This window comes from Bemisia tabaci, chromosome 1 (genome assembly GCF_918797505.1).
Source record: "Bemisia tabaci chromosome 1, PGI_BMITA_v3".
Lineage (NCBI taxonomy): Eukaryota > Metazoa > Arthropoda > Insecta > Hemiptera > Aleyrodidae > Bemisia > Bemisia tabaci.
Window position 1 is genome coordinate 42,333,496 of NC_092793.1, and position 27,359 is coordinate 42,360,854.

Below are 27,359 nucleotides of genomic sequence, written 5' to 3' on the forward strand. Positions count from 1 at the left end.
TAATCCCAAAAGTCATGAAAATACCTAGCTGGTTTAAAGTTACGCCACACCAAATAGACTCATTTTGGTAAAATTTGTGCTCTACTACTTCATTCACTGGTTGTTTCATGAATAATTCATCATTCCATACAGAGTACCTATGATTTATAAGGCAACGCTCTCATGAATTTCCATTATCATCTGATAGGTTGCTGAGTGATCAAATTCAGTACTTATCGAAAAACTTGCTGCTAGCATTAATACAAACATAGGTGCGCTTAAGAGGGATGATGTGCGTAGTTGAAACAAATGAGCAAAATTATTTTATCACTTGGAATAAGCTAGCAGTGTAATGCCTATGACAATAAGTTATACTCTTTTTCCATTAATTTTCTCACGCAGGTAAATGAAAACTCGATAGCTATTTAACCCCTCCCCCTCCCCTGTCACCCTTTTCCTGTGAGCCTTTCCAATAGGTACTGATACATTTGACTACCTTAGGTAGCCCCACTACTTTCAACTACCTATTTCCAGACTGATCACAAAGTCAGTGGGTGCTATTAAAATTTCCGCTGAATGTGTTAGTGCTTTAGCAGATGTTGTTTACTTTCCATTCATTCAGGATTTTCAAATAGCCAATAGTACCTACTTAATATTTTATGGCCACACCTTTCTCCATTCAAAAACGAGCTGATATAAACTACAAAAACCCTCAAAAACATTTTCGGGCAAAAAATCCGGTCGAGGAAATTGACGTGTTACATCTTATTAACCAAAAAAATTCCCTTTCACCCCTCCAAGGAGGTTGATAAAACCAAGTAAGTAACTATGAGATGGCAAAAAGCTCTCTTTTAAATTCTCAGGGTCCATCAAGGCCACATATGTCCAAAAACTTACTCTATATGGTTTAAAAAAAAGAAACAAAAAATAATCCCTTAACAATAAGAAAATTTAAAAAAAAAAAAACAAAAACAAAAACCGATTATGTGGTTCACAGATATGTACATAAATCCTTCGAATGAACTTGAAATCACAAAATCGGTCGAGAAAATTTAAATGAATTTTCTCCTTCAATTATGAGTTCCGCAACAAGCACGACTCGCTTGAAGCTTACCATACACGAGCCGCAAGAAACTAATTTCTTCTTTCTTACCTACTGATTGTGAGGAGAGCGGGAGCATTTACTTTTTCCTTCATTTATACAGGATGCAACAAGCATGACTCTTGCGTTTGCAGAAACCCTTTCATTAAGGAGATCGCGAGAGCCTTTACCGCGTTCATTTCCAAAAGGGATTACTCCAGAATTTCATGCATTTTAATAATTTAAACGATTCATCTGTTCTTCTCTTCTCTCCTTCTGTCCATTGACAGAGATACACAATTTTTCCGACTCACTGACGCGACCGGCTCGATGCGTAAACAAGTGTGGATTACCTCTAAGGTATAAAAAAAAAAAAAAAAAAAAAAAAAAATCAGAATAACACATCACAGCATGGGTGTGAGTTTTCTTATATCGAAACTTAATTCAATTTCTTTAAGTAACTCCTCTTGTCAAATGGGACCCATTTCGTGAAAATGAAAAAAAGGAAAAGTAAACGAAAACTTTTAGCCTTCTCACCATCCAAATCATATAGTAAGCTTACAGTAAAAGCAACCATGATTTAGATGCAGCGAAGTTAATCGAAAGAGTCTGAAATGTACCTATGTGGTAAAATGGGTCCACTTGTAAAACTGAAGCTGGCGTCAGGGATAAAAAGGCATCGTTTCACTGACAGCATCGAGCCGGTCGCGTCAGTGAGTCGGAAAAATTGTGTATCTCTGTCAATGGACAGAAGGAGAGAAGAGAAGAACAGATGAATCGTTTAAATTATTAAAATGCATGAAATTCTGGAGTAATCCCTTTTGGAAATGAACGCGGTAAAGGCTCTCGCGATCTCCTTAATGAAAGGGTTTCTGCAAACGCAAGAGTCATGCTTGTTGCATCCTGTATAAATGAAGGAAAAAGTAAATGCTCCCGCTCTCCTCACAATCAGTAGGTAAGAAAGAAGAAATTAGTTTCTTGCGGCTCGTGTATGGTAAGCTTCAAGCGAGTCGTGCTTGTTGCGGAACTCATAATTGAAGGAGAAAATTCATTTAAATTTTCTCGACCGATTTTGTGATTTCAAGTTCATTCGAAGGATTTATGTACATATCTGTGAACCACATAATCGGTTTTGTTTTTGTTTTTTTTTTTTTTAAATTTTCTTATTGTTAAGGGATTATTTTTTGTTTCTTTTTTTTAAACCATATAGAGTAAGTTTTTGGACATATGTGGCCTTGATGGACCCTGAGAATTTAAAGAGAGCTTTTTGCCATCTCATAGTTACTTACTTGGTTTTATCAACCTCCTTGGAGGGGTGAAAGGGAATTTTTTTGGTTAATAAGATGTAACACGTCAATTTCCTCGACCGGATTTTTTGCCCGAAAATGTTTTTGAGGGTTTTTGTAGTTTATGCACTTACATGAACGCATACAATAATTTAGCACCTCTAGTCCCGATAGGTCAACGGCCTTATGAAAGAAATCGGGAATTCCATCTTTGGTCTAACTTGGGTCGGCGTCTAAAAGCAGCGACCGAGACCCGAATTGGGTCCTTGACCTGCACCTGTTCATCGGGAGGACAAGGAAAGAGCGAAAGATAGGTGTCACTTCGACTGCTAGAGCTACCGGGCCTTACACATCCGTGTGGGGTGATGACACTTCGCGTCGGATCCGGAGGTGCGCGCGCAGGCACAGAGTAAGGGAGGCCTGAGATAGAGAGTGATGAGAGGGGAGGGGAGAAAGAAAAGGACAGAAACCGGAGAGAATTGCCAGGCATTAGGATTCGGACCCCCACTCCTTTCGATAACCGGCCGAGAATGTAAAGGTTTGCGCGGGCATTTTGAAATGCGCAGAAATCTGAACTTTCATCGCGGCGTGCATAGTTTCTCCGCAAATAATGATCGCGGAAAGAAGCTGATTGCACATAACTGTTCAGCATACTATAATCTTTGTAGTAACGTTAAGAAAATTTCGCAAGTCTGGCTTATGTCTGAGCAAATCGCCCAGATGCATCGAAAAACATGGAAAAAAACGACAGATTTCGGCGAAGCGCCACGTGGTGGCGGTTTTCTCAACTACAGTAGTAGGGATCCACCTTAAACAGAGTCCAGACAATTTCTCGAAAAAATCGAAAATTTGGCAACAAAGATGGCGTCGGGACGGACTCGGGACATCGTCCGAAAATTCTGAAAAAAATGGAGCGTTATTTTTACGCCAAAACGCAACTTTTTAGCACTAGCCATCTTGGAATTTCGAAAAAGTTTAGAACGGGGAACCCTCCTCCAGCCCCGAAAAGCCCATTTTTCAGGGAATTTTCACGTTTTATTTCAAATCTCCCGCATTCTTCGACGATAATGCACCAATTTCATCAAATATACATGAGACCAATCAGATTCTTGGGTAAAACATTCAAATTTATCGAACCCTATTTAGACCCCTAAAACAAATCGTAAAATCGTGAGTTTTAATTTTTTCAGATTTTAGCAGTTTAAAACTTTCAGTATACAATTAAATAAAAATTACATAACTTAAAATATGTATTTACAAAATACAAAAGAACACATGAAAAGTTGGTTGATTTATTTAGGAACTAAATTAATGACAAAACGTGATCTCGATAGTAAAAGTTTGTGCATAAGTCGACCTTTGAGCTGGAACCGGCAATACTCATGACCTAAAAAATTGAAATCAAACTAGTTTATAATTACGAATAATATTTTTTAGATGAGAGTTGATTGAATCACCAATCGAAATATTCCTCAGCTGTAGATTCGTAATTTCTGAACATACAGGGTGCCCTACAAGTCCGCACTCCCCTTCTAAAATGTTCCCTAATTTTTAGTTTTTGATACGGAAGTTGGGGAATGTTTCTAGGTCGAGGATAACTACTTTTTGGCACCAAAATTGGGGAGGCAGCCCCTAACATATTTTTTTTTTTTTCAAATGTTAACCCTCCCCCCCTCCTTGTTCGAAAGAGGATAAAAAAGACATTATTTCGCGCAATCCGCAATCCACAATCTTCATATCCTTTCAAGATGGCAGCCGAGAATGACGGGAAATGAGCATATTAGCTGCCTTGTCGATGGGTTCATCTGAATCTTGGTATCCGGGGATTTTTTGAGACGAGGAAACGACCCAAAAGAGGTTTGCATAGTCGACCTTATAGGGCGCGAAGCTACCTAATTTTTTAAAATTATTTGATTAACTTAAAACTTTTTTGAAAACCGATTATATAGCACTTACTTTCTTATTGTTCTCTACGCACTATGGCCATTTCGAGCGGGCAGGCCGCCCATCTTCAGGTATTGGTATGGAAAGGTTCAAAAATCCGGCGTGATAGCCGCGCCAGCGCAGTTATTATCGCTGCTCTCGTCCTCTCGATCAGCTAATTTCTTATCAGATGTTTTCACTACATTCTCCTTGTATGAACTGAATAAGATTGGCGGTGTTGTCAATGTCGTCACACAGCTCTCTAATTGAAAGTTAAGGAGCTTTTTATTTATATGACGGTCTATTTCTAATTGTTCGAGTACATTTAATTTTTGCCTTTATTACACTCTCTAATTAGGTTTACTTTGCACTTATGTGGGTTGCAATTAGAGTCTCTCAGGTGGTTTGATATTGAGGAATGATTTTTTCTATTATTGTTTGCATTATTTTTATGTTCTTGAAATCTTTTTTGTACTGTACGTCCAGTTTGACCTATGTTAATTTTTCCACATTCACAAATAATCTTGTACACTCCACTTCTTTTAAGTGAGTCTATTTTTTCACCTGTGTTGATGAGTAGGTTACCCAGATTTATTTGATTGCTGTATGTTATCTTCACTTTGTTTTTGGTGGATCTTTTTATTTTATCTGACAGATTATTAAAGAAAGGGATTGAAACCCAAGCTAAGTCGTTTGCCGTTTTCCCGCCAAATAGGAGTTTTTCTCTTTTTATTTTAGCTTTCCTTCTGACTAATTTTAGGATGTCCTTCTTATTGTATCCATTGTTTTCAGCTATGTTTATTATAGAATTTAGCTCCTTATTATACGCTATTTTGTCTATAGGTACATTAACCAGTCTATAGCACATGCTATGAAATGCAGACATTTTATGCTGCCGCTATGGTACGAGTTTACGGGAATTATTGAGTCGGTATAACAATCTTTCCTGAAAATTTCGAACTTTAGTCTGCCATTTTTTATTTTTATGGTCAAATCTAGGTGGTTAAGTCTGTCCACTCCCTTTTCGGCTTTGAATGTAATTCTTGGCTGAATTTCGTTTATATCTTTTAGAAATTGTCAAATTCTCTCCACGAACCCATCCATATCAGAAAGCAGTCATCAACGTACCTATAGTATGCCTGAAATTTGTTTTTCCATTTCTTAAGACTGCAGATAATGTTGTCTATGTCGTCCATGAAAACGTCTGCTAGGAGGGGAGATGTCGAGGCTCCCATCCCTAACCCACCTAAAAATTGGTAGAATTGATCGTTATATTTAAAATAGTTGTGGCTAGAGCAAATTCTAGGAGTTTGATATATTCCTCAATTTCTTTATTGGACGTTGTTGAATGGATTTTCATTACTTTTTCCGTTCTCTTTATGGCTACCCTGTTGTCGACATTATTGAATAAATTCTCTACGTCCAATGAAACTAATTTGGCATTTTTTGGGAGTTTGATATTTTTTAGTTTCTCAGTTAAATCGATGGAATTTTTTACCCCATATATGGGTTTCCACTTTACATAATTCTGGAATATGTTAACGAGGTGGCTTTCTAGTTCAGACGTGGGACTGTTTTTGGTTGAAACTACTGGTCTGATTGGAACCTCATTAATCCCCACTTCTTCTGAGGCTTTATGAATTTTTAGGTAGCCCTTTAGTATCGGGGGTCTAGGGTTCATTTCTTTTAAGAAGCTAGAGTTTTTTATAGTTTCTCTACACGACGAGAGTAACTCATTTACTTTTTGTTTTATAGTGGATGTTGGGTCTCCCTTGTACACTTGGATTCTATTCTTGGTTATGAATTCAATAACTCTATTGTGATACTCAGTTTTCTTCATTATGACTAGAGTATTGCATTTATCCGCTTTTGTGATAGTTAGATCCTTATCTTTGATTTTGGCTTTTATGTCTTTTAAGGCTCTATGAACTTTTAGGTCTTCCTTTGATGCCCTATGTTCCTTTTGTGTTTCGTAGTATATGTCTACTGAGTTCATGATATTGTTCAGGATTCCTTTATCTTTAATTTTAGTATTAGCATCCACTACTAGGTCGATCAGGATTTTTTCTATATTAGAGGGGGGAGGACAGTACTTAATCCCTTTGTTAAATAAATCCATCTCTTCTGTAGTGAAAATTTCCTCGGATAACTTGCACACTTTAGGATCCCAATTAATTACATTTCTTTGAGGTGCAATCCGTTGGTTTTGAAGCAGGCTCCTAAGCTTTATGTCTAGTTTTTGTCTTTAGTTATGGACAACTATACTAATTTTTAAATGTACTTTATCATCAAATGATCTGAACTCTATATGATGCAGCTTTTCCAGTAGTTCTAAGTGTAAACACATGATCATTTTATATAGATGGTCTCTTTTTTAATATTTGAATTGGCATTCCCATTTCAAAGTTGTTTGCATTAACTTCAATTTTAGAGGGTCGTCTACAAGTTTTGGGAACTTATTTCGAATGAAGTTGGGGAGAATACCTGATTTTTTGCATTTCGATAAGAATTCTAGGTCGAGTGAGACTAACTTGCATTTTTCCTTCAACTTTCCATACATCCGTGATTGTCCTCCGAGCGTCCCTCCTTGGAGCTTCCTTATCCAGTTATCACTATGTTGTTGCATATTGCACATTTTTCAAATTGAATAATAACACAATTAGGGAATAGTTAAAAACTGATTTCTTTGGTCTTGTTATTATAATTATTATTACAAGAGTTATTAAAAACTTTATGATTTCAGTACTGTTGAAGATTTTATAAAACCATTACCATGAGCCCGAATCATGCTAATTAAAATAGATAGTCCAAGCACTCTTTCTGTAATGAGCAAAATTATAAGGTATAGTATGTTATAAGTATAGCATGTTATAGTATGTACAAAAAAGTCTTAAGTTAATCAATTAATTTGTGTAGTGCCGATAAAATTTTAAAAAAATGTGCAACATGCAACATACTAATTTTTAAATTCATCAAAGCCTCTTCAAAATGGCGAGAAGTTGGCATTAAAAAAAAAAAATAAATAAAAATTGAGAACCGCTCACCAGTTGTATCTTTCTCGTCTCACTCCCCCCCCCCCCCCCCGATATTGAGTTTCAGATAAATTCATCGAAAAAAACTAAAATGCCAATTTACCGCCATTGTAAAAATGCTTCGATGACTTTAAAAAATAAGACCAGATTTGTATTTTCCATTCCAAAATACCCCTGGATACTGAATTTGATGCAAGTCCATTGAGAAACGTCACAAATACCAATTTACCGCCATTATGAAAAAAATTAGCTTTTTTGAAGAAGTCTCATCATATTCGTTTATCTAGTCTCAAAATTTGCCCGGATACTGAGATTAAGATAAATCCATCGACTAAGAGCAATAATGCCAGTTTTCCCACCATACTTGGCCGCCATTGTGAATAAAAATAAAGATAAGGATTGCAGATTGCACAAAAAGGTTTTTTCTTTATCCCTTTTTGAACGAGGTACTACAAAGGAGGGAGGGGCTGCCATTTGAAAAACAAAAAGTTGGGGGCCGTCTCCTCAATTTTGAATATGCCAAAAAATAGTTCAATTTGACCTAGAAAAATTCCCAAAGTTTCGTATGAGTAGCTCAATTAGGGAAAATTTTAGAAAGGGGGTGGGTGAGGGGTCCGGACTTTTGAGACACCCTGTATACCACAACCACTCACACCGATGCGACTGATGGAAAAGATGATGTGACAGGTTTTGTGTCTGCCTTAGTGTAAGATCCCCCGCTCAGCTGATTTGAACTGAGCACGCATGATGGATGAAAATGTTGATGATTCCTGGCTTTGGATTAGCCCTGCTATGTTCGTTAGCAGTTCCCATTTTCCAACCTATTGCTGGTATTGATTCAATACAGCCACAATATTGGGAGATTAGCTCGCATTCAATGACTGTAAAAAACTTGGGACAACGTTAGGGGATAATCTTGTTACAATCTTAGTGTGATACTGCGCCAAGGTTACCGCACCTCATTTTTAGGGTTAGAGTCAGGGTCGAACTTTGATAGGACAATGTTAAAGGATTGGAGAAGTAATATTAAAGAAAGGTTTTAAACACTTGGTGGAAAGCTTAAGTAAAGTTGTGAATTTAAGCTTGTCAAATGAAATTCTGGTGAAGTGACCAAATTATACCATAGGATGTCAAATTTTTGATTGGGCGAGAAAATATCTTAATTAGAGCAGATCAGAGTACTTTTCAGAACTACAAAAAATGATTCTACAATTTAAATGGACTGTGGGACGATTTGTAATTCTAAGAAATGGTAAGTTGTTGTGGTCAGATATTACTAATAGAGCTGATCTGAATTTATTGTTGCATACGATCAGGACCTGTGCCATAAAGGAATGGCTCCTGTTTACGAATTAAGTAAAATATAAAATAAAATGTTGATTTTAAGATTAGGAGGCCTCAGTCTCTTCTTTTTCCAGTCATTGGCAAGCATATTGAGTCAGGAATAATGCCAAAACACAGGAACATTCGAGTTCATTGAAGAGAGAAACTTCCCTCCCCAGCATATGGTATCAACTCCGTCCATTATTCTTTGATAGTTTTCTGGATCTTAATGGCTATTTAATAAGACGATCAAAAGACTAAATTGTTAGATGAACACATGATTTTCAAATGACATTCACACAAACACATGATTTCCCGAAACTTTTCAGGTGCTAGGAATGATCAAGAAGTTTCATCATTCCATTCTGTTTCTTACTCTGTCTGATTTTCATTCCGTGACTTATGCATTGTAAGAGCTAGTTTCCTGAAAATGCAGAGGTCTTTAATAAAGGTAAAGTTAAGGCAGCCGATTTCTTCAAAGTGCAGAGCTCAGCATGGAAATAAGTTGAACTACTGTTCGTAATATTTTCTATGCCAACTCAGCTTTGCCTTGAGAGAGTAAAAAGGTAGCCTAAAGCTTTAGCTGTTCCTTCTTCCTATGGACTACGTTTCTTCTAAACTCACTTGACTGCTGAGGTGAATCACTCAGGTCCAAGTGCAGACATGCTATTTCTCTTCATTGAGCTTCGTTTACAGGTGGATTCACCGCAACATACTCCTTATTACTAATAATAAAAAATGACAAAATATAAAAAGTTATGATGACATACCTTGGTTGGATCTAGTTGGTATGCAACAGAATACACAGTTATTTGAGAGGTTTCTATTTCAGCCTGAATTTTATCTTTGTAACTTAAGAAGAAGACAGATGAAGAAGCACCAGCTGCCAGCACTTTGTCCTCTAAGAATTTAGACACATGGATTCCTTCATCTTTCACCGATTTAAATATAGTTCCCACTGAGAGTGTCCGAACATGCCATAGCGCTAAACGTGGTCCTCCTCCACAAACCTAAGAATTCACCAAATCAATTTATGGCTATTCAATTGAATGTTTAAAACAAGCAGGAAGCTCCAACGCATTCGCGTCGGAGAGCGGCTCTGGCGACAGTAGTTGTAGTCAAGAATGAGGGCCTAGACACATTTTGTCACTGATGTACAATCCGACAACTGTCGATTCATGTTTTGTAACTTAGCAGATTTACGTAGCCGGTGTATAAATGTGTATTGGCCCTTGATATGCAGAATGCATGGCACTATCACTTGTTGTATACTTTTAATTTTGAAGGCTCTTTGGAGGTCCGCATCCTAAAAAATCTCTCCCACAGTATTTTTTTTAACTTGTCGTTGTGATTGGGCGCCAATTTCTTTCAATTGAGTGATCATCTTCTTTTTTTGTCAAATAACTAGTTTGTGCAACAATAAGACTGAAACTGACTGTAACTGAAATTTTGTCTTTTTAGATATTTGGTTATTTTGTATTTATTAGATTGTATATTTTCACAGCCCTGTGATAAGAAACTTTGGAATGCATGGTTGATAAGTCGTTTAGCGAGGCTGCAAAAAATTTGCATTTTTATATCTGAAATTGTAGGTAATGGTTTTGAATATCGAATTGCGATATATTACACGGTTAAGATAGGGCTATATGTCTTGTCGTAAGCGGCGACATAGAGTCGATGTCATTTCAATAATCGCCCCGATGGCCACGGTAATTGTGTGCCGTCTGCCCACGTAGCAAATGGGAGGCGAAAATGGAAGTCATCAGTGCATCGGTGAGTGTTGAACGTGAAAATTGCGCGGGCCGCGCAAATTTCGCGATCATCGATGTGTCGGGGCTGAGCATCCATCATTTTCTATCTTGTTTTGAAGCTATGTGAGTTGTGATAAAGTACATAATTTTTTTGTATTATATTACTGTATAAATAGTGTAAAATTTGTACAGAACTTTGTACAAAATAGTTTCTTGTAAAAAGTGTGGACGACGTGGCAGTAGCCACGTCGTTTCCATACAAACTCCCAATACGCCGCAAGTACCACAAATGCCCATGTTAACCAAATCACCTCATCATCCATTTTTTAAGGACACAATTTTTAATTCAAATCAACTTACTTTATCAAAACTCCAATCGTTTATCAAATAACATATATCGAGTCATTTTAACAAAATCAAAGACGGCATAATATCATTTATCACACAGCCAAAAACCTAACCTAGAAACCACGATGTTTACAAACTCAAATTGGAGAACACTCATTGGTCCAATAATAAAAATTGATTTGCCGCCTTTTTTCTTTGCAAGCAAAACGTGTGAACATGTCTGAAAATGGGATCGGGCGTCAACACTCAACGATGCACTGATGACTTCCATTTTCGCCTCCCATTTGCTACGTGGGCAGACGGCATTAGACGTTTACGGTTTCCTTGGTAACCTTTGTTTGCTATCAGCTGATATCGAGTAATATGACTAGGAAGCTCCAACCCAGTGGTTGGAGCTTCCTTAACCGCGAAAACTTTAAAATTCAAATTTTCAAATTTTGAACGTAAAGTACATTTTTTCCATCACAAGATTAAAGCACAGACAAGTTTTGAATTATTGACTGTATCACCATGATTCCAAAAATACACTACACAACATAGCATTGGCTAACAATAAAACAATATGCAATAAAATAAAGTCATGACAAGGAACATAGCCGAAAATGGCGCCGATTCCCATTAACCAACGCGCGGTCTCTCCAATGTAACATGGTCCAATGATACTCCCCAGCTGGGACCGTCCGGAATAGCAGCTCTAGTGCAAGCACCAGAGCCGCTAAAAGCTTAAAAAGAAACCTAACAGCATGGCAGGCGATTGTCATTTTTGAGTTTAGTGTTGAAAATACATAATAAACGCCTAGGAAACTTGAATCAGTGGAACAAAAGTTTTGTTGTTGCAGTGCTTGCTAGGGTATGTAGGGTACTATAGCCTTTCAAGCTTCCTTAATTTTAATTTCTGATAAGGCTAATTTCCGGTGCTCTACCAAACCGATTTTCATGACTGTTTTGGCTATTGACAGGCAATTGTGTCTAGATGAGTTCGCTTTGTTTAGATTTTGAAAATATAACAAAGGTTTCTGTATGGTTTGATTTTTGGTTTTGTGGTTTTTGAGGTTTTTGTATGACGTGGTCAAGTTGCAAATTCTCCCATTTAAACAATGTAAATTTGTATTTTTTGTCACAGTTCGTTTGAGCCTTTCACTGGGCCGATTCTATGACTTCTTCGGCTATTGACAGAAGATAGTCCCTAGATGCGCCCGCTGTAATTGGATTTTGGAAATAAGACCCAGGATTTTTTTTACATCAGAGTCGACCAGAGAGCTTACAAAGAGGGGCAAAATTTGAAATTCCCGCCAATGAAAAATAACGCGAATTTCAAATTTAGCGGAAAGTTGAACTAACCGGGGATACTCTAAACGGGAAATTTTAAATCTTGGTCTATTAGTAGGGTAGGGGAAGTGAATCGAATAATTGCTACAGACTATCCAAAAGTGACGGAAAGCTTCGTTCGGTCAGTTTTGTTTCAGTCTTGACGTGACGTTAGGAATAAATGCTGATTTGTTTATTCGATATTTATTGTAGTGCAGGCGCAAATGCAGCTTTGAAGCTTGGGGCGGAGAAACATGGAACTGGAGAACCCAATCGTCGGTTTAGTTCACTAGATCCTCTGCCAGGCACCGCTAGTGTCGCCGCTGACTGGAATCGGGGGTCCTTCTTTATCCTCTTAGTCAGTGGCATAGCTACGATGACCGCGCCGAATTCGTTGAGGCAGAAACCGGAGACAAAAGAAAAGAGTATTTATACCTGTATCTCAAATCGATCATCGCCCGGTTCGCGATCGAAGAGCGACCAGAGAGTATGGAAAGTTAGAGGCCCGACCGGATAGGGAAGAATTGAAACAGAAGTTAAGCCGTGAACAAGAAGTTGCGTGCGCTGGCGCGAGAGTGCGCGGCGGGCGGGATTCCCATACTACTGCGCTCATAGGCCAAGCGAGAGTTGCGGACGGACAATGTATGAATAATTGATTACGAGGAGGAGGTTCGGCAGTAACATAACCACCGCCAGTCACTGGAAAATAATAGAGAATAGTAGTTGCGTACGTTGCCAGCGAGCGCCTCTATTTCATGTTCTTGGAATAAAGTCGGGCCTCTGACCTTCCGTCCGTACTCTCTGCCGTGTACTAATGCGAAAAATCGTATGGAATACGGGGTGAGAGAGTAGAACTCTGCTCAGAAGGCCCTCACTATTACCAAATTAAAGACAATTATGTGAGGTTGATTTATGGATTTAAAAAGGATCCTTATTTTAACGCTTTCTTACTCACCATCCATTGTTCACTTAAGTCAACGTCCCCAATCCATTTTCCAATGCTGGGCCGTGCTATCGAATCGTTTCGGAATGGTTCTACACAAGCCGTTACTGAAGATTGCCGAATATCCCAGAGTCGCACTGAACCATCTTCACTTGCTGACGCAACTGAAGAGCCTCTAAACATAAAAAGGAAAAAATGGTCTAGTGGTAAAAAAACTCATCTGCCTCTAGCAAAATCTCTCTCATCTATATTATACAGCTACAAGTAAAATCTTGGAAGCACTATTTCTGACGAACTACCGGACCGATAAGGATGATCCTTACATGTACGTCATCTGTAATAGCTGTGGATGTGCAAGTAAGTATGAAACCCCGAACTTCTAATGTTTCAGAGCTCATGGAACTTATGTCCAATGTTAATAGCGCGAGAGATATGTCGTTCCCGCTAGAAACGGCGAGGTGTGGGATTCTACCTGAGTGACTCGAATAAACAATGGAACAATGCTACCCCTCGTGTCGGGCTCCTCATTTCGAGAGTTGAGGAACGGCGAACCCTGAAATGGGGATACCCCATGGTTAAGGTCCAAAGTATGAGGTTTTTACTCAGATTTTCCCCATTCTTGCATCTTGCGGCTTCGATTGTGGCATTAGTCAATACTTGATTGCCGAATATCTATTAACATTAAAATCAGATAAACAGCAGATACAAAGTGATAAGGCAGTGCGACGCAGCGCCTGCGCTGCGTCGCGCTGGACCAAATATTATTAACTCTCAACGATCGTAATCCTTTTTTTTCTTATTATTCATGAAACATTTAAAAATAACATCATCATCATCATCATTAATATAAACTTCGAAGGATTCAGACTTTCAGCGATTCTACCTTTTTCTATTTCACTCGAGAGGCTGCTAGATTGTGCGATAAATGTGAATATTCCACATGGATTTGAATTGGGAAAAGTGCTTAAAAAGCAACTTATCTGGCAACAACAGAGTCCGGGAGGGACGAGAGACTGCCTTCCTGGGAAAACCCATAATTTAGCCGGAAATGTCATTAAAACAATTGATTCCGTTTGAAGCATCAATTGTATACTAGGGGAAAGCTATTTTAAAATAATAATTGTAAATGGACAAAGGTGTTACAGAAAAGGAAAAAGGAAAGGGAAAGGAAATGATTACCAATATGCAATCAGAGAGAATAAAACAAAAACATCGGAGAAATTTGTATGCGATGAAAATATGAGAAAAAAAACACAAGTGGGCTCATTGCGATTCGGAACTCGAAATATACTATCGTTGAGCAATTTTTAGACCCCTACGCCACCGATAATCTTCTTAAGAGGTAAAGATGAACTTTTGCTACTTCAGCAAGTCAAATCGCGGAAGGAGAGCCATGGATTGTCTTTTTCCGCCACCCGATGGGATGGCGTTCCAGTCAAATGCGTTTTTGAAGAAATGATTGATTCCCATCATCGCTTCATCTCCACACATCTATTCATGTGCAAATGATGGCACGCTCTGGCAACAAGGTTCTGTGACGAAATCATTTTTGCCTCCGGAGTCTCCAAAATGTATACATCTTAGTGATCAAATGTCCAATCACCGAGAAAAATGGCTCGCTCCGCGAGCCGAATGTCACTCGCGTAGCGAGTGATCGGGGGTCCAGAGGGCGCAGCCCCTTGGCTGACGGACGCACAAAGCGCGTCCAGAACGGCTGGTAATAAATGAAAACTCCAGTAAGTGGACTGCATATACAAAAACGCACCAAGTCACATTTTCCAAAAAATTGAGTTAGGAGTAGTTTTCAGCTCAACTAACTCTTCACTTTTCCCTTTTCTCGAGTCCATCTACATGCGACTTTGTGCGTTTCTATTAAACGCAGCCCAATTGAAACCCTTTTCCCTTCTTAAAGGAAAAGAAGAAAAGAAAGGTTAATGGGCCTGTTGCAAACTTTTGCTAGAGCAAAACTAAGAGTTGTTTCTTATAGATAATGCCTCAAAAATCACGATGAGCGCATCGGCAAACTCTGAAGTGCACTCATAACTTCACAAACTGCGTAAGAAATTTGCGGTTTTTTGAGCTTCCCGCTTCAAAAACGATACTACGGCACAGGTGAACATTTTGTAAGAGGAGTCGTTCCATCGTCGGCAATAATCATCATAGCCGACGCCAATCCGCCAAAACACGTTTGATGGGACGAGATAACACCTGAACTGGATTAGACCAGATAACAATCGGTGTGTTAACGTTCATATTTTCCACGCCCGAATTGATTGACCTTGAACTCTCCTTGAATTACGCGCGGAACTGCGTGCAAGCATCGGCCATGATGAATATCGCCGACGATGGAGCGACTCCTCTAACAAAATGTTCACCTATGCCGTAGTATCGTTTTTGAAGCGGGAAGCTTAAAAAAACGCAAATTTCTTACGCAGATTGTGAAGTTATGAGTGCATTTCAGACTTTGCCGATGCGCTCATCGTGATTTTTGAGGCATTATCTATAAGAAACAACTCTTATTTTTGCTCTAGCAAAAGTTTGCAACAGGCCCATTTCAAGGTACGGATGTGAAAAAATGTCAAAAAATACATTTTTGGAAAGTTCAGTGCACATTTTCTGTCAAAATATTGAAATGCATGAGGACTGGATTCGCTGAAAAATATGTGCCAGATTCCAAATCTTAGCCATATATTGCATGGCATAAGAGCTTTTTTGCATACCGATGGCTGAAGTCGAAAATCAAGTACCTCGCTCATGGTGTTTTAAGATTTCCGCATCTAATTTAATAGTTCGAAGGAAAAGGAACCAATTTTATCACTTTAAATTTTCACAGAATATTCTTTGAGCAAAAGCGAAATCACAGTCGTTTTCAAAACATTTAGTACGTTGATTAGTATTCCACTTAAAAAAAAATATAAGGAGAAGTATACGAAGTCGCAAATTGATTGGTACATGTTTTCCGAGTTTTAGCCGGCGTCATATTTAATGCGTTCTATTAATTACCCAAATTATGTACATCCAGCTATTCCTCATCATATACAAATCTGAGCGTTACGTTAAAAATTTTGAAATCGATGCAGCTCAAACACAAAATGGCGTATGAAAATGGAAGAACGTTTTTGCCTATACATATGCGTATAAGGCCCGCGAAGCGGGCCTGAGAGCGCGAAGCGCCCTATACTGCCGTGCTAAGGAAAAACGCCGTATGAACCATCAGATTCAAACTGAGATATTTACGTTCAAAGTCTACGGCATGCCTCTCTGCGAGGTTTGCGAATTTTAAGTCCTCCTTTTCTCCTATTGACAGCTTGATCCCTTGGCTGTTCATTAGCACTTACATCATTTGCAAGAGGATAATGACTAATAAATTTGATAATTGGTGCTCCTGACATGGCTTTTCCTCGTATAAATAATTTAAGGTTTTGGCTTCTAGTGCCCTTACTGTGCCGATTTTGCCGTGTGTCCATCCTAGTGCCCAAGACGCATTTCCAACGCTGCCGGCTGCGGTGTAGGGATTTCACCAATTTCGTTTCTGTGAGCTTTATTTTTGCAAGAATCATTTTACCTACAACCAAGATCATTAACCGTCCGTGTTTTTAAGGTGTAGAGCTATTTTAAAAATTGAAAAAAATTGAAATAAAAATTAAAAAGGAAAGACAATACGAAAGTAACTGCAACTGAATCGGAAGCTTCATATTTTTCGGTTTTATTTGTATGTTTCTTATTGGAATGAGGGGCATGTTAAATTGAAAGTTGGCCTGAAATGAAGACAAAGAGTTCTGCGCGAAAAAAAATAATGTTAGTGGTTGGTAGTTTCCTGATTTTAGTAAAAAATAAAATCCTTCCTTTCTCTTTGCAACCTTTGTATCTCTCCCATTTTTTCACTTTCTATCTTGAGGAGACTATTCCACATTCACGAAATTATTTTTTTCATTACGAGGCTAGCTTTTCAAATTACTTGATTTACTTACGTATGAAATTTAAACTTCAAAAATATAAAAGGAAAATTTAACCTAAGAACTCGTTTAAAAAAGCATTTATACAATTTTCCGCTGACAATGTAGAGAAAGATCGTCGAATAAAACTGAAGGTTTAAAAATGCCGAGAATTTACGCTTTAGCGGACAATATGATGCCCTTTTTAGGATCGAGTAAGATAAGCAGAGGAACCAACCCAACTAAAAAAATTCAGAACTTAACTAAAACAACGTAGCTCGTTTGTATCGACATTTGAATTCTCCCTTTCTCATTTTGCTTGAACATAAATAAAGAAGGAAAACAAAATTGAGGAATTGACCATAAAAGAAAAAAAAATAAAAAATAATTGTTCAAGGTACTATTAATCGTCTTCAAACTAATATACTGTAAAAATTTCACGGCAAAATCTTAGTTTCTAATTCTTAAAAGAATAAGGTAGAACTTGCACCCGGAAACATTTTGAAAGAAAATTATAACGTAAGGAGAATGCGTATCTATCCGGAAACGAATCACATGCTACCAGCAGATGACAAACAGCATACGTGATCACAATTACTCAGAGCATGCATAACTGGAACCCTGAAATCGGATAAAAGGGTTGGTGGGAGGGGTAATCAACGGCCCAACATCGCCGTGAGTCTGGGCATTGGCGAGGGCTGCACGGGGCGAGTGCCGCATGTCCGCAAAGCATGGGAAAAAACGCCGTGAGTGCCACCCGCATCCTAAGTTTCCTGGACATACGGCAATCTATCGTTGTAACCTTGCCTCTATGCGGGATATACGGCAGGTACCCCCTCTATATCTCTGAAACCAATGAAGAAACGCCTTTGCTGACTTCACTATTGAACAGAGCATGCTTCACTTAGTCTAATTTCATGTCTGACTAAAAAAAAAAAAAAAAAAAAATTGGTTCATACGGCGTTCTTTCTTAGCACGGCAGTAGTTGGCTTAGTCCTTAAGAACTATTTTTGACAATTTACACTGTTGCCATTATCACTTAAGTACAGCAAAAAAATACACTAATTTTCCTCCAGGCTCGAGTAAATTTGGTGACATTGTATATTGTCAAAAATAGTTCTAAGGTGCTAAAAGCATCTATTGTATATTATTTTATCATCGTAAGCCGGAACATAGTGGGGAGAGTCTACTGATAAGTCTCGTTAGTCATAACACAAAGTATGAGCAAATTAAAACCAATGCAGAATAACAAAAAATACAGGTATGGGTGATTTCACAATAACAGGAATAGTTAAAATGTGAAAACCTTAGAAATAAAAGTGCACCAATTTTAACAGGATTTCACTACCTCATTTTAAAGGTATTAAACTTCCTTTTTCCAGCTTTGGCACGCTCTATTTTGATTCAGAGCAAAGTTAAAGTGATTGATAAACAAGCCATTGAATCAGGTATCAGCGCTTCCCGCGGGACTGCTGGAGGTCCACGCAAACATGGCGGCACTGCCAAATTGTGTCGGTTACGTAACAGACACAGCGTAAACCGACACTCAAAAATTGCGATTAAAGATGATACAAAAGATGAAACTTGGCAATTCTTGAGTTATGAGGTGGAATTAATGCTGCCTCAAAAGTTTTCTAAACTTTGGAGACTTCCTTTTAGTTTATTACTATTAAATTGAGGTTTTTGCGTAGTGAGGAATTAGTGCTACACACGTAAAAATCACTGGTTTTCATTATAATTAAAGTTTTCATTGTAAAAAAAACTGACTTATCAGTAATGGTTTTGTCAAGAAGACTCCAGCGAACAATTTGATGGCAGTTTTGAAACTCCTGACTCCATCTGGCGAGATAAACACTGTACTTAATACAACTGTAAAAATTTGTTGCCAAATGTGGCAACACCTCTTTCTTATGACTTTTCTCGCTCAATAATAAACATTATAGTTCAAACTGGCAATTTTCTTGAACACTAGAGTCTCTTTTCAGCAAATATTGCCAAAGAGTTCATGATCAGTACTGATTTGTTACCGCAAATTGCTCTTTTGCTTCAAAATCGGGGTGGCGACGCGTAACCGACCGGACATTTTCGGCCTTTAAAGTCTCATATTATTAAAATAGATAATAATTCATCGTATTTTTTAGCATGGATAGGTTCAGGGACATCATTCCTATTGATTAATTAATTTGGTTTTCAACCGTTTTGCCCTATGTCGTTCATAACCCACGGCGACACGACTATTCCTATTATCGTGAAATCACCCGTATCATTTAGGCACATTTTTAAGTGATTTCGGCGGTCCAAGATTGAGTCCCCTAAGGCATTCTCTGCGCGTTAGGGGTGTCCTATCCTGACTTGTATCCCTTGAAATGATATTAAAAGTATTTTAAATTGCATTTTGATTAATTCTACGCGTTTGCCGGGCCTAAAACAGAGTCCTGGCAATTTCTCGAAAAAATCGAAAATTTGGCAACAAAGATGGCGTCGGTACGGGCTCAGGACATCATTCAAAAATTCTGAAAAAAACTGAGCGTTATTTTCAAGCCAAAACACAACTTTTTAGCACTAGCCATCTTGGAATTTCGAAAAAAGTTACAAAACGGTCCACCCTAGGGCCCTACCCATTAGAGGACGGAGGCAGTTGTGTGCAGTTGAAAATGAGACAACTTCCAGAGCTGCTGGAGACTTGCAGTTAAAGAGGACAAGTTCCTCTTCAACTTGGGAGGTTACAGAAAACTCAATTAAGTTCGACGTAAGTTTTATAAAGGACGACGGTTCAACCTTATGGGAAAATTGGGCCCGGTTAAATCGACTGATTTGTTGATATATTGTGGGTCTTAACCTACTGATCTAAAATGTCAATGGGCGTTACTTCTTATCTCAAAGTTTTACCCCCCATTTTTGGGATCAAAGTTCACAATTCAACGTATGATTGGTAGTTATGACACCTGGGTTCATTCGTTGCATATGAGATTCTCTACTTTTTTGTTGAGTCTATTCTATCCTCTGAATAGACTAGAGACCATGCAGATTAAAAAACTGAACCATATTGATATATTCGGGAAGGGAGGGAGGGGAGGTTGTTGACGCCATCAATTTCAGCATCAGCGAGTCGCGTTAAACCAATTCCTTCGCCATATTGTGGAGATTTTTTTATGTGAATGATTCCGACTGCATCTTGGAAGGTCCGATACGCCGAAAGAGACTCATCTCCGAAGAGACCGATACGCATCTCAGAATATATCCCCTGGGAGTGGGGGGGAGCGCGCGACCGACCTCCAGCAGTGAGACTGGCTTGCATGAATCGCATCAAACCGATGCTTAGGCCATGATTTTGGAGACTTTTTTATGGCGATGAGGCTGACTGCATCTCGGAAAGTCCACTGGGATGCAGCAGAATATGTTGCAAGGGAAAGGAGGCCTTTCACTCCGCTCGCTCTGTCGCAATATAGTATCTTTCAGCATAGGTCGGTGTGGCACTCACATTAGTATAGTGGCATTTTTTACCGAGACTAGTACGATTAAAACTCTATGCCATTTAACACCTTCGATTTCAGCATTTACTCGTTCTTTTCAGAAGTTTGGCAAGGGGAGGGGTTAGTTCCTTTCCCCTTAATTTTTCGGAGTAAAAGAAAATCACAGCAAGCTCGACTCACTTAATCCGGTGAGAGCTTCCAGGATTTGAAAAGACTGTCAGTAGGAAGCATCTCGGTCGACCTTTCAAAACGCAGTCAGCCTCATCGCCATAAAAAAGTCTTCAAAAACATGGCGTAAGCATCGGTTTGATGCGATTCATGCAAGCCAGTTTCACTGCTTGAGGTTGGTCACGCCCCCCCCCCCCCCCCCCCGGGGGGTATATTCTGAGATGCATATCAGTCCCGGTCGACCTTTCAAGATGCAGTCGGAATCATTCGCATAAAAAGATCTCCAAAACATGGCAAAGGAATCGGTTTAACGCAACTCGCTGATGCTGAAATTGGTGGCGTCAACAACCTCCCCCTCCCTCCCTTCCCGAATATGTCAATATGGCTCAGTTTTTTAATACGCATAGTCTCTAGCCTATTCAGAGGATAGAATAGACTCAACAAAACAGTAGAGAATCTCAAATGCAATGAATGAACCCGGGTGTCATAACTACCAATCATACGCTGAATTGTAAGCTTTGATCCTAAAATGGGGGGGGGGGGGGGTGTAAAACTTTGAGATAGGAAGTAACGCCCATTGACACTTTTGATCAGTAGGTTAAGACCAACAGCATATCAAGAAATCAGTCGATTTAACCGGGCCCGATTTTCCCTTTAAGGTTGGACCGTCGCCCTTTGATCCTCTCGCAGAGACATCATTTTTTATCAAGAATTAGTCTAGTTTTACGACAGTTGAACTATTTTCAAGCTGTGAAGTAAATTAATGAAGAGTGAGATCAAAAAAAAAAAAAAAAAAAAAAAAAAAAACAAGTTTTGCATTATTGCCAAGTTTGACATTATTTATGATGAGACCTCTTTAATTACTTTAAAAAAAAGGGTAGCGAATCAATCATAAAAATGATGCTCGGATGCATAAAAAGACAGCTGAAGTTGAAGTAAATTCACTGGATATCATAAAGATTCAAAATGTTCTCCTTAAATTCTCATTTCCAGTGATCAAGTATTAAAAGACTTCAGATAATATGAAGTCACACTGAAATTGATGAACTTACAATATACTGATACCATGAATATAACTCAGGTGTCCTTCAAACGTTCGGACAAGTTTTCCATCTTCAAGATTGAACATATACAATTTGTTGTCACCACAACCGGCTAATAGGGTAGAAAAATTCCCATTCTCAGTTGCATCTTCTTTCAGTAGCATCACTGAGTTAACATCAGCTCTGTGGAGCACATCCCTGAAATTAATACATAGACAACTGTATGAATATTTGATACTTTACTACGAACAATACCTATGTTTGCGAATGCAATTAATGTATCTCGTTCTAGAGCGGCTTATCTTTACTTTGAGTTCAATATATTTTCCCGTGCAATTGATTGTCTGCATTTAGAGATGACAAAATTCTCAAATGGAAAACATTTTATCATAATTCATTGAAAATACTATTACATCGCCTATGTATTTTGATAAAAATGATTCATTGTCAAAATAGCTTTAAACTGATTAATGATAGATGACACCATGAGTGTCATTTATTGATGAATCAGAGATCAAAGTATGAAGGAGAGGTATCGATAAGGGCCTCCTCCCCCCCCCCCCCCCCGAATCTGGAAATCGATGCGTATTTTCTAAGATGACTCAATTTAGTTTGCAGAAATAACATGATTTGGTCCATAGGCCACTGGATACGTGTTCAACGGTTGCCGAAACATACGTCTGCAGGCGCATTTTAGCGAAAACTGCGTGTTTCCCTATCGCTCGGAAGCTTTTTTGACACCGAGCACATCGTCTAACTAAAGCAAGTTTTCAATGTGTTATTTAAGAAGCTTTGGGACACATTTTAACCCTGGTTTGGTTTTAGTTAGATGATGTGCTTATGGTTAAAAAAAAGTTTTTCATACCTTGACTTTTAAGGGACATCCGCATAAATCTTAGGGAAACACGTCGTTAGGGTTTTTTATAGCCACAATTGAAAAAAATCTCCTTGTAAAAGTCTAAGAAGGCTTGAAAACTGCCTTCGATGATCTACGTAGCGTGCACACAGTTGGAGAGACATGTTTCCGTAAGATATTTGCGGATGCCCCTTCAAAGTCAACTTTTGAAAAAGTTGTTTTTTGACTATAAGCACATCATCTAACTAAAAGCAAACCAGGGTTAAAATGTGTCCTAAGGCTTCCTTAATAACATATCGAAAGCTCGTTTTAGTTAGACGATGTGCTCGGTGAGAAAAAAGCCTCGGAGAGATAGAAAAGCACGCATTCTTAGCTAAAATGCACCTGCAGACGTTTGTTCAGGCAACCGTTTAACACGTATCTAGTGGCCTATGGACCAAATCATGTTATATCCGTAAACTAAATTGAGTCAATTTAGAAAATCCACATAAATTTCCAGATTCTAGAGGGGTCCAAAAAGGCCTTTATCGATATCCATCCTTTGACGCTGCTAGAGCAGTAATTTTATCTGGCAAGAGTGATCGTCTAAATGCAAAACCCACTATTACTGGAATTCGCAGAAAGCCTACTCTAAAGTACCCTGACAAAAGTAGAAGAAATATGGACATTACATGTACCGATCAGCTACGAGAAATAGATGTTTAGACGTGCAGAAGTCAGAAAGCGACAAGCCCACAGTTTACGCACGAAACATGACAGGCGAAAAATAGCCATGGTAGAGGACGAAAGTAAAAGAGGAGAACGTATGATCACGATGCCAAAGTGAAAGGAAGGAGTGACCGGCTGTCGCGGTCCAGCGTGTGCGGACTAGCAGTAGAGGAAAAAATCCGGGGGTAAAGTCCAGTGCCTTTGCGGGCAAAAGCGCAGCCGATCCAGATCAATTCGATCGGAAGCCCCGTGTGCATCTTTCGAGGAGGGCAATCGAGATCGGGTTTTAATTCCCTCCTATCTTACGAGAGGATGGCAATGCGGCCAGAAATTATATCCCATCTCGGGAACTAGCCAGTTGGCCCGCGCTATTGCCTTCCGTTCTTTGAACGAAAAAAATAATCGTCCCATTCGCCTCTGAGTTCGGGATTCGGGATCCGAAATTCTTTTACCTGCTCAGGCCTCTTGATCGAGTATCACGATCGAAAAGCGACGCTTGGTCGTTCGCGAACTCGGAGGGCGATCAAATTAATTTCAATTCCCTCTCGACCCTTGCCCACTAAGGACGGATCTTAGAAACTTCGCTTCACCGCAAGGAGATATTAAATCAGTAACCACGCACCACATTATTCACGCAACTAGGGGAATTTCTTTGGTAAATTAGTGCGCTTAAGAGAAAGTCCTGACAGTAGGAAGTATGCAATAATACCAGTAAGTACATAAAGCGTAACAGCGTATGTACTTGAGTGTTCACATACAAAAAACAGATACGAACACTGAGAAGAGACATTGAACAAGATAGCAGAACTGGATTATGTCACTGTAGCCTCTAGTTTATTTTTAAACTAGTTCTTTGAAGAACTATTAGACACACCTCAGTTAAGTGACCTTGCCCACTTGTTTTGGGCCAGAGGAACCTTGAACTGCATGAGATCGTGTCTGTAAAGATGGAGGGGTCAAAAGGCTGTGATCCTAAGTAAAAGGTGAACTTTTAACTCTTGCATGAATTCAAGACCACATACTGTAAGTCAAGAAACATAGAGCACAATAGAGTCGCGATGTACTGGAGCGTCGATGAAGTCAATCCATTAACGGGCCTTTCCGAGCCGCTTGTGCTCCGAAAAGTGTGAACCAAGTGTGAACCCAACGGCACTTATTATCAAGGTGGCTTATGGAGAAATCAAGGACTGCTTGTGCTTTTTCGAAATTTTTTAATGAATCAGCATTAATTTTTACAAATTTTGCTAAAAACAGGTAGTCAAAGCCATGGTGAATCCATTAATGTATCATACTCCTGAATAATATTCAAAAAGGAACGAAAATTAAGACTGAGACCAAGTGTGAACCGACCGGCCGGCATTTCTTATCACGGCGGCTTACGGGAAAAGCAACGACTGCTTGTGTTTTTTCGACATTTTTTAATTCAATCGATATTAGTTTGTGCAAATTTTGCTATGAATAGATGGTCAAAGCCATAATGAATCCATTGATGTATGTTATTCCTGGATTTTATTCATACAGGGATTCAATTTCTGACTTATACAAAGTGTGAACCAACCGGCATTTCTAACACGGTGGCTTATGGAGAAATCAACAACTGCTTGTGTTTTTTCGACTTTTATTAATTCCATCTATATTATTTTTTGCAAATGCTATAATTAGATATTCGAAGCCATAATGAATCCATTAATGTATGTTACTCCTGGATAATATTCATGTATGGACTCAATTTCAGACTTATTACCGGCCTACTTAGCTGATTCAATGTGTGTGGACCTAGCGGACGAACGGAGCCGAGTCGGGAGTGGGGAGCGCCGAGCGCGAGTCTCTGCGTATGCGTCATCGCTTGTCGCCGCACACTAGTCTCCGGAGAACTGGAGAAAACAGCCTCCAAAAGTGACTTCATCGGCGATCCAGTACTTTGCGACTCTATTGTACTCTATGTCAAGAAACTACAAAACATTTGATTTGAGGCGAACATGAAAAGAGAATGGGTAAAGAGAAAAGGTAAGGGTTTAATAATTAATGTAATGCGCGGGTAGTCAGAAAGTTTAGGTTTTATACAGCTCCCCGGTTTTCCAGTTCTTTTTTTCTTCCACAAGCTTCCAAAAACAGCAAGCACCATTCGATTTTGATGGCCCAAAAAAGATACTTTTCTCTGCACTTCTATCAAAAAGAAAAAAAAAAAAAAAAAAAAAAACCTAAGTTTTGACTTTCTACCCCGAAATAATTCCATAAAGAGTCTTGCATTTAGATGTCACTGAATTCTCTATCATGGAGAAAATACAGAAGGTGGTGGCAAGGCAGCCATCTTGAAGATTGGCTGTGACGTAGAAAAGTACACGGACTGGTGTGCTGTTCAAAAAAAGTACATTTCAGGATGGAACCCGTATAAAGACCTGCATCACCACTAAATATAACATTGAAAGTCATAAAATTGAAGATTAGTTACCATGACTCTCTAATTTCTGCTTTTTTGACGTACAGAACGTAATTTAACAGGGTTTTACCTTCCAAACGGGACAGGTTGAGATAAAAGGTGTTATTATACAGCCCTGTATAAACGATCAAATTCCGAACCAATTCCGATCAAAGTGGACATGCTGATGACTGGTGGTCAACATCTACCATCAAATGACGGGCCGCACTTTTTTGTTCAAAGTAAGATCAGAACGGAGTGCCACCGTTCATCATTTCCTGCCACAGGAAACATTTCTGCCAAGTTTTCATTTTAAAATGAAGCAAATTAATGAGTTTAAGACTGATGACTCCCGACACTTTCATCGGAATTGGTTCGGGAATTTGATCGTCTATCGAGGCCTTACGAAATATATATTTTTAACTTACAAATTATTGTCAGTTACAGTTGAACATTGATAGAAAAACATAATGAAACATAAAAAGTTAATAGTTACGAGTTTGTAGAGCCAAAATAAGTGGGAACCTCACAACCTTTCCCGTTCCTAGTTAAATTTCTAACAGGTCTGAGTTTTCCTGCGATACCATTGATCAATTAGAAGGACGGTTTCATTTTTAGCTGTGACGTAGAAAAGTACATTTCTCTGCTTGCCACCACCTTCTGTGTTTTCTCTATGATTCCGTAAGAACTCACACCGCAATCACACGCTGAATGTGGGAGCTGAATGTGGCTTGAATGTGGAAGTCATCGGCCCGATGCCTGAATTTTGCGCGTGACGCGCAAAATTCAGCAACCGTTCTCAGCAACCATCGGACCAATTTTGAATTTTTCTGAACTATTCGAGTAGATTTGATACACATCTGGATGAAAATAACTCGAATTTGCTAAATTTCAGCCGTTGGGCGATGACTGTTGACTTCCACATTCAGGTGCTAAATTCAGCGTCTGATTGCGGCATCATGCAAGATACATCAGACATAGTTTTTCAACCTTTTTAGTTTAAAGAGGAAATATTTCTGTTAGTGTTGATTTAAATTGATGGCACAGTAAAATTACCCGGAGATTGGTATTTGTATTGTCCAAGCTACACTTGGAGTTTCTGTTTGGGGCAGTTTCAAATCATTCCAGTGCCACCCATATATTTCTCCAACAGATCCCACAATTAGAAACAAAGGTGAGGAAAATAGTGCACAAATTCGCTTAGAACAAGATACCTTATGTGTTGGTTGTATGCACATCTCTCCGGACAAGGAAATACAATTTTTCCTCAGGCTGAAAAAAAGCAAGTAGGTACTCAGATTAATTGAAAACAAACAAAGCAAACCTTAAATTCAAACAGAAGAACACATTAGGGGCAATGGCAAAGACAATAAAAAAATACTAAAATCGGCATGATAAAAAGAAAATATATATACCTACCATGCTCTCATGTCTTGAATAAAAAAGTTATACGTGGCCTCATCATTTATCATCAAAAAACTAACACTGAAGTCATCGAGTGGAAATTTAAAGGGGACCCATTTCTGGACTGAGCTTCTAGGCCCAGAAATCCCAACTTCGGTCCTAGGACATAACTCTCACTATAAGAAGCTATGCTTAAACACCTACAATTTTGTATCCAATTAAAAAATCAAATCAGGGCTAAAAATTGGAGTAATTGGAGCACTCCTGTGGAGTGGATCCCAGAAATTTGCGTAACGCACAAAATTTGATAATTGAGAGGCTTAAAGAAGGCGTCTAGGTGCAGTTTTTGCTATTCTGAGTAATATGTGTTAGAATTTTC

General features: G+C 38.8%; 1 protein-coding gene across 1 annotated transcript in view; it reads right to left on the bottom strand.

Annotated features, from left to right (window-relative positions):
* Positions 1–3,578: 3,578 nt before the first annotated feature.
* The window catches only part of thoc6 (THO complex subunit 6), a 65,837-nt gene continuing 42,056 nt past the window's right edge, over positions 3,579–27,359 (bottom strand). The window contains exons 2-6 of the mRNA XM_072306450.1: positions 26,633–26,848; positions 21,603–21,791; positions 12,987–13,149; positions 9,395–9,634; positions 3,579–3,733 (exon numbers count right to left, since the gene is read on the bottom strand). Of these exons, the coding sequence (XP_072162551.1) occupies positions 3,650–3,733; positions 9,395–9,634; positions 12,987–13,149; positions 21,603–21,791; positions 26,633–26,848 (892 nt within the window). The 3' untranslated portion in view covers positions 3,579–3,649. The remainder of the gene's footprint in view (positions 3,734–9,394; positions 9,635–12,986; positions 13,150–21,602; positions 21,792–26,632; positions 26,849–27,359) is intronic.